Source organism: Borostomias antarcticus, assembly GCF_949987555.1.
Source record: "Borostomias antarcticus genome assembly, chromosome: 23".
In the NCBI taxonomy this organism is placed as follows: Eukaryota; Metazoa; Chordata; class Actinopteri; order Stomiiformes; family Stomiidae; genus Borostomias; species Borostomias antarcticus.
The window spans coordinates 14,364,930-14,376,226 of NC_140256.1; the positions used below are offsets into that span (position 1 = coordinate 14,364,930).

Below are 11,297 nucleotides of genomic sequence, written 5' to 3' on the forward strand. Positions count from 1 at the left end.
TTATCCCTCTCCAAACTCCCCTCGGCAGCTGAAACGGCAGAGCTCCTGGTCCAGCATGTGGTTCGGCTCCATGGGATACCCCAGGACGTCATCTCTGACCGTGGTCCCCAGTTCACCTCCAGGGTGTGGCAGGCCTTCTGCAAGGGAATTGGGGCCACGGTCAGCCTGACGTCCGGGTACCACCCCCAGTCCAACGGGCAGGCGGAGCGGGCGAACCAGGCACTGGAGGCAGCCCTACGCTGCGTGACCACCCGCAACCCCGCCTCCTGGAGTCAGCACCTCCCCTGGGTTGAGTACGCCAACAACACCTCGGTGAGTGTGGCTACTGGCTTGTCCCCTTTCCAGTGTTCACTCGGCTACCAGCCCCCCCTGTTTCCCAGCCAGTCGAGATCGCTGTCCCCTCCACCCGGGCCCACCTCCGTCGGTGTCATCGCGTGTGGAAGACTGCCAGGGCCGCTCTCCAGAAGGCCTCCGAGCGGGCCCGGCGCGACGCCAACCGACGGCGGGTGCCCGCGCCTGCCTACCAACCGGGACAGCGGGTCTGGCTCCTGGCCCGGGATCTCCCGTTGCCAGCCACCCCACGCAAGCTGGCACCTCGTTACGTGGGCCCCTACACGGTGGACCGAGTGATCAACCCCTCTGCTGTTCGTCTCCTCCTACCCCCCTCTCTGAGGGTCCACCCCGTCTTCCATGTGTCCCAGCTCAAGCCAGTAGCCGCCAGTGCCCCGTCTCCGCCTGCCCAGGTTCCTCCGCCGCCCCGGGTCCTCGACGGCGGCGACATGGTGTGGGACGTAGACCGTCTCCTCGGGGTTCGCCGTCGGGGCCGGGGGTTCCAGTACCTGGTGGACTGGGTGGGGTACGGGCCCGAGGACCGGAGCTGGGTTCCCCGCTCCTACCTGGCGGACTCTGCCCTCCTTGAGGAGTTCTACCGGACCCATCCAGGTGCTATCGGACGGTCGCCCGGTGTCTCCCGTAGGTGGGGGGGTCCTGTTGTGGAGCCGAGCCGCGCACGGGTCGCGCTCGCCCCGGGAGAGTCGGGTCCCGCGCTACTGCAGGTGCCGGCGATCAACAATCAAGCGCACCTGCCCTCATCAGTCCGCCCTACTACAAGAGGACGCCGGCACCTGCATTCGGCGCTTAGACGTTTCCCAGCCCTCCTAGGGGTATGTTATAGTCAAGCCGGCGATAGCCCAGCTAGGTGGTTGTGCGACTGTCGTTGTTTTGCTAATCCGTGATCTGTTTCCCTTCGTCCCTGGAAGGTCCAGCGTCCTCTCCGCTCTCTGGCTCCGCGTCCTCCCGGCCTCCGCGCCGCGTCTCCGGCTCCCACGCCCTCGACTCTCCGCTCCCGGACTCCGCTCCCCCGTGTTCCTCCCCGGATTTCCCTCGCCACCTTCCCCGCTCCGTGGCTTCACCGCCGCTCCGCCTCCTCTCAGCCACCGCGGTCACAGAACTTCCCCCGCCTGGTCCAGCGTCCTCTCCCCTCTCTGGCTCCGCGTCCTCCCGGCCGCGTCTCCGGCTCCCACGCCCTCGACTCTCCGCTCCCGGACTCCGCTCCCCTGTGTTCCTCCCTGGATTTCCCTCGCCGCCTTCCCCGCTCCGTGGCTTCACCGCCGCTCCGCCACCTCTCGGCCACCAGAGGCCACCGCGGTCACAGAACTTCCCCCCGCCTGGTAGGGCCTTGCAGTGCATTTACAACACACCTCCACTGATACCCATACGGCACCACGTTGCATCCACGCACCCCCTTCTGTTCCACATCCCATTTACACTACACACACGCATCCATACATTCCCCCCATTAGTTTGCACCTCCCCCATTATTTTGTGGCAACTGTTTTCCCCATTTTATTATTAAACGGCCTGCTGGCCAAACTCTCCCCTGGTTTCCGTCTGTCTGGGGGTCTAGCCACACGGGTCCTTGGCCACCTGAGCCAGTCGTTCACAACAGAAGTGTTTCAATTACATGCTACCTATAGATTATTAAAACCATGTTACCTTTTATTAATAAAAGCATAATTATATTTGACAGGTTTTGGACATTGTAAGAGGTTGATCTGGTAAGGATGTTGCATTTTTAATAAGGCTGAAAACGTTTATGAAGGTGATAGGCAGGCCTATTATGAATTGCATAATGAAAAGGGGCAGCATCTTTAAAAGGCGCATGACCTCTGAACTGCAATACCATTGGTGGAGATCTAGGCTTTTTTAATATATATATATATATTGAAGTTTATGCGCAGAACAGTAGGCTTAGGCTATTTACCTGGCACGTCTACGGGACTTGGGGCGGGGAGTGGGCAACGCGGTCAAGTGTGTTTTGGGTCTGCTGAAATTCAATCCCTCAAGCTTTTGCGGGTCCACCTTTGTTCGGGACATGTCCTTCCAAGCGTTTCGCTTAGAGGTGCTTGCAACCGGTTCTGTCCCTGCTTGGCCCCGTCGCACGGACAACTCAACCTGGCACATGATGGCTGCAGCATGGCTACAACATGAAGCCAACCTACAGGATACATTAGTAAGGTGGCTTTTCATTGTTGAACTTAATTATCTTGGACCAACACTAGCCTACTCTTGTCACTTACCCAGCCATGTGCAGTTGGCTGTCAGGATCCAGCCAATGTATTTGTGTACATACATCCATGCGTCGTAAGGCTGCGTTTTTTGACCCTGCCGTTGGCTGGGTAGAACACCTGCTCTCAAGACACAAAACTTACCGGCATCGTAAAATTTGATTTTATTTACATGACTAGACCACATAGTACATAGTTCACTGCGTCCAGCGACTTGTGTGCCTGTAAACTCTTGCGCGTATAGGTTAGTGTTTAATTTATTTCAAAGTAGGCCTACACATGCACACTGCACTTCTGTTTGTTGCAACAGGTCAAATAAAAAAAAAGATTAAAACTTTTAAAAGTTTCTAAGCGTGTTAGCGCAGAGAATGTGAGCCGGAGAATAGCCAGTCTGTGCGCTGGCCTGTGCGCATGCGTGCTGGAGCAAGTGGGGAAAGGCGTGTAAAGATCATATTACAGAGGCTAAAGACCCCGTATTTGAAAACCACTACAATGCCTCGCGTTGAGGAATCTCAACTGTCGATTCATCCAATCTGATTGATGAAAACAACCGTTTAGCGGCCGAAAATAGATTTTGAGAAACTGCATTCTCGTTGCCCCGATCACCGTCATTACATGGATATACTGGCTCGCGCTGGATTTTAAATTTCTTCTACAGGCCTCCGAACTACACAAAAGTGATCTCGGTGAGTCAAACTTCTTATAATATGTCGTAAATAAGGTCCAGGTTGTCAAAAACGAGCATTGTCCTTTAAACTAGACACTAAAGGTCTCTTTTGTATTCTCCACTTCCCCACTCTCAAACAAGGTGTTCCCTGAGCCTCTGTTCACCTGGACCAAGGTATGCAGGCCTCTGCTGGACGGGAGAGAGGAGTGTGATGGGAGGGAGCGGGTGCTGGAGCCTGTACTGACTGAGCTCAATGGCTCCATGTTCCACTGCACTGCTCCATGGACGCTCACACACGACTCATAGTGTTTGGTGAATGTGTGTGTGTCTATGTATGGGGTTGTTTTTATTAGTCTATTTATTCTCTATGGCTTCAAAAACAAAGCACAAAAAGCACATGAGTCTGTAACAGACTTCAAGATGAGAAAGGGTGACTTCAGTGTGGGAGGCAAATAGTTCCTGGTAAGAATCTAGAGGCTATGTGTCTGAGAATCAAAGGAAGTATAATAAATTTATACAAGTAATAAAATAAACCCACAGAAGATGATCTAAGACTTCTCTCGCTACATTAGCTGATGCAACGTGATGTAAGGAGATGCCAGGCTTGACCACCATGCTGCTCTTTCTGACCCTCACAATGAGGCTGACCTGATCAGGAAATGGAGGGCCATTTTCAGGGGTGCCGTTAGAAATGTTGGGCCCTGTACAAGAATATAATATTGGGCCCCCCAAACCAAGACCTTATGATAATAATATTAATAATAATCATCATCATTATCATCATCATTAAAAAAAATAAAACAATCATAATAATGGTTTATGGGGGCCCCTGGAAGTGCAGGGCCCTTGGAATCGTTCTAACCTCGCCCCTCCTTACAGCTCCAGTACAAGAACTAAAAGAGCACAATATTCATCCTTAGTATGACAACTTCCATGTTGTCATACTGCCTTTGGGATTAACTTTAGCTGGGCTAGTGTTGTCTGAGCTCGCAGCATTAATAGTTCAAAGGTTACACAAGCACAAATGTAAATTTGGACAGAACAACCAGAAGGTCTTCTGAATGAAATCACACCCCATCTAGTCAATATACCTTGAATATGTTTTCAATGGCCCTGTGGTAATTTAATTGTAGCAGTAAAGCTGGCAGATGGTTCTCTTTTTTCAACATTTTTTACATTATGCGGGCTGGCCCACTAGTCTATCACATATTTATGTGCTATTCGAAGGGCAAGAAATGCACTATCATGAAGTCCTTGAATAAAGAATGAATACTGTATGACATGGATGTAAAGTCTGATGCTTTAGTTTATTTGAGATATAATTTTGCTTCGGTGTGAACTTGAATTTCAAGATTCCAAGTCAATCAAGATTTCCAAATTTGGACTTTGTGTTGATGGATGCTGGTCTCACTAGCCTTTTTAGAGACTTTTGAGAAGGGGCGAACCTTTGCTCCACGGTGACAGCTCTTCTTCAGGTCTTTGGCAATGCCCGCATGCAGTTCAAAGGCTTTCACACACATCATTACTTGTTTGGGAGAACCCCAGTTGTCGTGAGAATTATTTTGTCTCAGATTTCCTACTAAAGCCTTTTTCTGTGCTTTAGTTGCAGCTGAGCTGTTCTTTTTTTTGGAATCTGCAGGTTTTCTAAGAGGTTTCTTTGGGCTGGTGAGTTTCAGTCCACGTTCAATCATTGCACGTTTCTCTTCAAAGCTCAACTGCAGTGTCTCGGTGGATGGCGTAGATGTGACTTCACGAGGCCTGCTGCTTACACTCTCACTGTTGGGCAGTTGGTCAGTAACGTGAGACTGGTTGGACTCCAGTAGGTCCCTGTACTCAAGAGAGATGACTGGTGTCTCCATACCTTGGGAGTACAGATGACATGGTGGTCGTGAGACTGATGATACCTTTTCAGCTGGACTGTCTTTCAATCCTGACCCGATTTTGGAATCTGGTGATTTTCTAAGAGGTTTCTCTGGGCCGGTGAGTATGAGTCCACGTTCAAACATCTCACGCTTCTCTTCAAAGCTCAGTTGCAGTGCCTCTGGGGATGGCGTAGGTCTGACTTCACGAGGCCTGCTGCTTTCACTCTCACTGTTGTGCAGTTGGACAGTAACGTGAGGCTGGTTATCTGTTTTGGTGGTATTCTGGGTTTGGGCTGTAAAGGCTCTCACAGGCCGGGATGACTTGATGCTAGATTCCAGTAGGTCCCTGTGCTCACGAGAGATCAACGGTGTCTCCATACTTTGGGAGTACAGATGACATGGTGGTCGTGAGACTGATGAGCCCTTTTCAACTGGACTGTCTTTCAATCTTGACCCAATTTTGGAATCTGGAGGTTTTCCAAGAGGTTTCTTTGGGCTGGTGAGTATCAGTTCACGTTCAAACATCTCACGCTTCTCTTCAAAGCTCAGTTGCAGTGCCTCTGGGGATGGCGTAGGTCTGACTTCACGAGGCCTGATGCTTTCACTCTTACTGTTGGGCAGTTGGTCAGTAACGTGAGGCTGGTTATCTGTTTTGGTGGTATTCTGGGTTTGGGCTGTAAAGGCTCTCACAGGCCGGGATGACTTGATGCTAGACTCCAGTAGGTCCATCGAAGTGCAGAGTTGCAACGAAAGGATGTTACCGAGATGCCATCTTGCGCGACCCCTCACATGGCTGACGTAGGCTACTCGCCGTTTAGGCCTGGTTCATAGTCAACGCAAGCTACGCTGACGCGGCTGTGAATGTGTATCTATGATCCAAGTATTTTGGTTCACTCTGAGCGCCCGGGGGTTGCTGCCTTGCGTCAGAGTCCCTATCGGTTTGTCCACTTCTAAAACCAAGTCTAAACGGGGGCCAGTGTCGAGTCTCTGCAGTAGAAGAAATAGTTTCTGTTTACAAAACATTCTAGGTGCGGACATTCTTCAACTAAATCATATCAAACTAGAAAAACCGCCTAGCGGCTAAATGCCTCCGCCCAAAAATGCCAGTTAACCTAACTAACCCTATCCCTAACCCTGACTAACTGGTAACCTAACCCTAGCTAGCTAACGCTAATGCTAACGCTAGCTAGCTACAGCTAGCATTAGTGTTAGAATTAACGTTAGCTAGCTAGCATTATCATTAGGATTAGCGTTAGTGTTCAAAAGTGCCTTTTGTGATGTCACGGTGACCTTGACCTTTGACATTTGAATACCAAAATCAAATTAATCTAATTAAGTCCAACTGGACATTTGGCCAAATATGTACAAAATCTGTCAAGCCGTTATTGAGATATCGTGTTCAGCCAAAAACACCTTTTGTGAGGTCAGTGACCCTTGACCTTTGATCCCCACAATGTAATCAGTTAATCCTTGAGTCCAACTGAACATTTTACCCAAATATGAACAAATTCCGTTAAGCCGTTGAGATATTGTGTTCATCAGGCCAAAAACAAATTTTGTGAGTTCACAGTGACCTTGAACTTTGACCCCCACGATCTAAGGAGTTCATCCTTGAGTGCCAGTGAACATTTGTACCAAAGTTGAAGAAATTCCATCAATGCGTTCCCGAGATATTGCATTAACAAACATCGGCCAGACGGACGGACGGCCATACGGACGGACGGCCATACGGACGGACAACCCAAAACCATAATGCCTCCGGCCAGGCTATCGCCTAGCGGAGGCATAAAAAGACAAAAGGATATGGGTGCAAAGTAAGTTTTGTGTTTTAGATTCAGATAAATATTGGAATGGAACAAATGCAAAAAGACTCACCCCTCAAGTTTGTGCAAGTGCCAATATGCTGTAACCAATCAATGGCACAGACTATGCAGCATTTCACGTTTTTATGCCAGGTATTGCATTAACATTATTTTTTCTGTCTCAAAAATAGATACAAGAACATGTGTATTTTGAATTTACCCAAATCTTGTGATTGCGTAGCATTACGGAATAGTTGCATCCATAACAAGCTTCACACTGCTCACACCATGACTGCCCTAAAAGAAAGTACATACAATAACGGGGCAGGTGACCTCTAGTGCATGTGTGTGTATGATAGAGAGAGAAAGGAAGAGAGTGTCTTAATGGTACACCATGTGTCTGTATGCCACTCTTCACCTGTACCACAATGTACCAGTATAGGTCCTCAATGGTGTTACTAGTGTATGAGCATCCATCACACCAGGTACTAGTCCCTCCCATGCTCAGACTAGTTATTGTCCTTCATCCACTGCTCTATCCACTGGACTATCTGCTCCAGGTTGCATTCCATGTCCTCAGGCTCATTGCTGGCCAGCTGGTGGACAATCTCCTCCTTGTACGCCTCCATGGCTTCCTCGTAGATGGTCTGGAAGATCTCACACTGCACGTTGTCCTGTAGCTTCTTCCCTGAGTAGCCCCTTCAGGAATCAGAGAGACGTTTAAACACACTTTGATTCAAGAAACTAAGTACAAGGGTATTACAAGGACTGAAAGAGAGTGAAACAGAGTGTGAGTAAGTGATTGCAAAAGAAAGAGAGATAGAGTACGTCAGTGAGTGTCTGAGTTCAAATGGTGCCATCAAGTGCTTCAGAGTTGACTCGCAACTAGGGATGAGACGGTATACCGTAAAACCGTGAACTGCGGTATAAAATGTCCACAGTATTAGAACCGTGACATTCCCTGTGTTTACGGTATTACACAATAATACGCTGAAACTTCACATTTCAAGTTGCTTGCAACAGTTAATTTTGTAATTTAATATAAGCTTGCTATTAATAAACTGAGCTTAATTACAATAGTGTGTATTTTCCTCACGTGTTGCACTGTAGTTCCTTCAAAGTAAAATACTTGTTGTTTTTTTTATGTGTGTTGGGGAGGTGAAATGCCGTATACCGTAAACCATAAAAATACCGTAAACCGTACCGTGTAACTAGATACCGAACCGTAATGCAAAAATCCATACCGTCTCATCCCTACTCGCAACACTGCGACTCAGCTTGGACAGTCTGTGAGGTTTGAGCCCACCTGCTCTCTAGCCTGCTGTACAGGTTGGTGTTGTCGGTGCGGAGCACGAAGACGATGTGGAACCAGCGCTCTGGGAAGAAGTCACAGCCATGATAGTCCACTATCACCCCTCCATCCCCCATCCTGTCCTCCAGTTCATCCACCACCTGCAACAAGACCATCGAATGACAGAGGGTGAGGCTGCCTGCCATCTGCATCAGACCATGTCTGCTGTGGGAAATATCAGTGGGGAATGGAAGACTAGTACAGTGGATGCCAAGTCAAGACAGAAAAACAACAGTGAGTGAGACAGAGCCATGTAGCCCCAGCAGTGTAACATAGAACAAAGTGTTGTTCCACTAGCACACTTGGCCGGACAAGATATTTAAACTACAGATCATGACATTAAAGGAGAATGCTCGTTTTTGACAACCTGGACCTTATTTACGGCATATTGTAAGACGTTTGACTCACCGAGATAACTTTGGTGTAATTCGGAGGCCTGCAGAAGAAATGTAAAACCCAGCGCGAGCCAAGTATATCCATGTAATGGCGGCGGACGGGGAACTGAGAATGCAGCTTCTAAAAAAATCTATTTTCTGCCGCGACACGGTTGTTTTCATCAATCTGTCTTTATGAATCGCTAGTTGTGCTTACATAGAGCGAGGGCTTGTTGTGGTTTTTCACATGCCTCTGTAAAATGATCTTTAGAAACGTCTTTAGAAACGTCTTTAGAAACGTCTTTAGAAACGAAATAGCTTCCCCACTTGCTCAAGCACGCATGCGCACAGCGCGCAAACTGGCTATTCTCCGTCTGTAGGCTACACTCGCAGCTCACTTTCTCTACACTACGATCGGCGTCCATCATATTCTAAGTCATCTTCTATATCCTCAAAATCTGATAAATATTCAGGCATATTGCACACCGATCGTAGAGTAGAGAATGTGAGCCGCGAGTGTAGCCTACAGACGTAACGGAGAATAGCCTGTCTGCGCGCTCTGTGCATGCGTGCTGGAGCAAGTGGGGAAGCTATTTCGTTTCTAAAGACGTTTCTAAAGACGTTTCTAAAGATCATATTACAGAGGCATGTGAAAAACCACAACAAGCCCTCGCTCTATGTAAGCACAACTAGCGATTCATGAAGACAGATTGATGAAAACCGGCGGCAGAAAATATTTTTTAGAAGCTGCATTCTCAGTGCCCCGTCCGCCGCCATTACATGGATATACTTGGCTCGCGCTGGATTTTAAATTTCTTCTACAGGCCTCCGAATTACACCAAAGTTATCTCGGTGAGTCAAACGTCTTATAATATGCCGTAAATAAGGTTCAGGTTGTCAAAAATGAGCATTCTCCTTTAAGGCTGTGTATGGTTCCTGTTTGAAGTGGCCTGAAGGGAACACATAGGCCACTCACTCTGTCCTCATCCAGAACAGGGCACTGGTACTCTTCGTCAAAACCGTCAAAAAGCTGGCCTGGAGAAACAAAATGCAAATCATCATCTGATTAGATATTTATTGTCTGTCCTATTACTGCAATGATGCACTCAAGAGAATAAGACTCTGAACAGTAGGCCTAATCATAACACACAAATGCATCCATTTAGTTTGATAAGAAAATACTTTAGGGGTGACTTTCCCAAAGGTTCCATACTGTAGAAACCCTCCAGGCAGTGGCGGGGATCTGTATCCAACTTTGGGGGGGACATTTACATTGACATTTTGCAAGAGTGTTTTTTTGGAGGGATATCTTCCTACGCGGCTGTATGGTAATTTGAATGCCACTATTACCCCAATCTAAATAATGAGGGGGACAATTTTAATGATCTCAAATATTGGGGAGGCCATGTCCCCCCTGACCCCCCCAGGATCCCCGCCCCTGCCTCCAGGTGTGGGGTCCATTAAACAATATCCAGTCTCCTGTAGACAAACTCATAATAAGTCACCAGATATAGCTAAATTTAGCCTGCCTGTGTGTGTGTGTGTGTTGCCTACCCTCTTGGGCCAGGTCGCCTACATTGACATAGGCGAGTCCTGTCCGCTGTGCAAGCTCTTTCCCAAGGGTGGTCTTTCCAACGCCAGGAGTACCTGATACACACACAAACCACCACCATCAACATTCTACCTGATACACACCCAAACCACCACCATCAACATTCTACCTGATACACACCCAAACCACCACCATCAACATTCTACCTGATACACACCCAAACCACCACCATCAACATTCTACCTGATACACACCCAAACCACCACCATCAACATTCTACCTGATACACACCCAAACCACCACCGTCAACATTCTACCTGATACACACCCAAACCACCACCGTCAACATTCTACCTGATACACACCCAAACCACCACCGTCAACATTCTACCTGATACACACCCAAACCACCACCATCAACATTCTACCTGATACACACCCAAACCACCACCATCAACATTCTACCTGATACACACCCAAACCACCACCATCAACATTCTACCTGATACACACCCAAACCACCACCATCAACATTCTACCTGATACACACCCAAACCACCACCATCAACATTCTACCTGATACACACCCAAACCACCACCATCAACATTCTACCTGATACACACCCAAACCACCACCATCAACATTCGTATGCAATACATTAACATTAGATATCGAGATTCGAGATTGATCAGACCACATTCAAACTGCATTTTAATTCCACTTTACTTCTAGACAGCCTCCCCAAATCCTTCATATCATTCGTAGTTTTTCTGAATATTTAACATGTCGCGGGTATCATGGCGTGTCGATCTGCTCACCTGTCAGAAGAATGTTAGGTCTTTTCATGATTTTCATCTCTGTGACTTTCGGGTAACTCTACACGTGACCAACAGGGTAGCAAGGAACTGTTCTCCTAACTAGCTCTTTCGGTATTATAGACGTTGTAGGCAAAAGATGCTATTGGTTTGGTATCTAAGACTCACGTGATCACATGCATATAAGAAAATAATATCACAAAAGTAAAGAAAATTGAGTAGTTGCTGAACACGCGCTACATGTGAGATGCGTTTCACGGCTAGGCTCTCTGATGGTTGTGAACAGAAATGTGACGTCAGTTTAAT

At 47.9% G+C, this 11,297-nt stretch overlaps 1 protein-coding gene across 1 annotated transcript; it reads right to left on the bottom strand.

The window, feature by feature from the left end:
• Positions 1–7,052: 7,052 nt before the first annotated feature.
• Positions 7,053–11,247, bottom strand: ak6 (adenylate kinase 6). Its single transcript, XM_084456804.1, has 5 exons — positions 10,995–11,247; positions 10,178–10,270; positions 9,600–9,658; positions 8,205–8,350; positions 7,053–7,597 (listed from the first exon to the last, which is right to left on the bottom strand). The coding sequence occupies exons 1-5, from the start codon at positions 11,029–11,031 to the stop codon at positions 7,408–7,410; spliced, it is 525 nt and encodes a 174-aa protein (XP_084312930.1). The 5' UTR covers positions 11,032–11,247; the 3' UTR covers positions 7,053–7,407.
• Positions 11,248–11,297: the final 50 nt, after the last annotated feature.

Bases quoted from the DNA above. Each gene is read 5' to 3' on its own strand.
- ak6 (XM_084456804.1), bottom strand. From the start codon at position 11,031: ATGAAAATCATGAAAAGACCTAACATTCTTCTGACAG. The intron at 9,659-10,177 runs GTAGGCAACACA...TTGTTTCTCCAG, and splicing joins AGGCGACCTGGCCCAAGAGG to GCCAGCTTTTTGACGGTTTT. The intron at 8,351-9,599 runs GTGAGTGGCCTA...GTCTTGTTGCAG, and splicing joins CTGTTCTGGATGAGGACAGA to GTGGTGGATGAACTGGAGGA.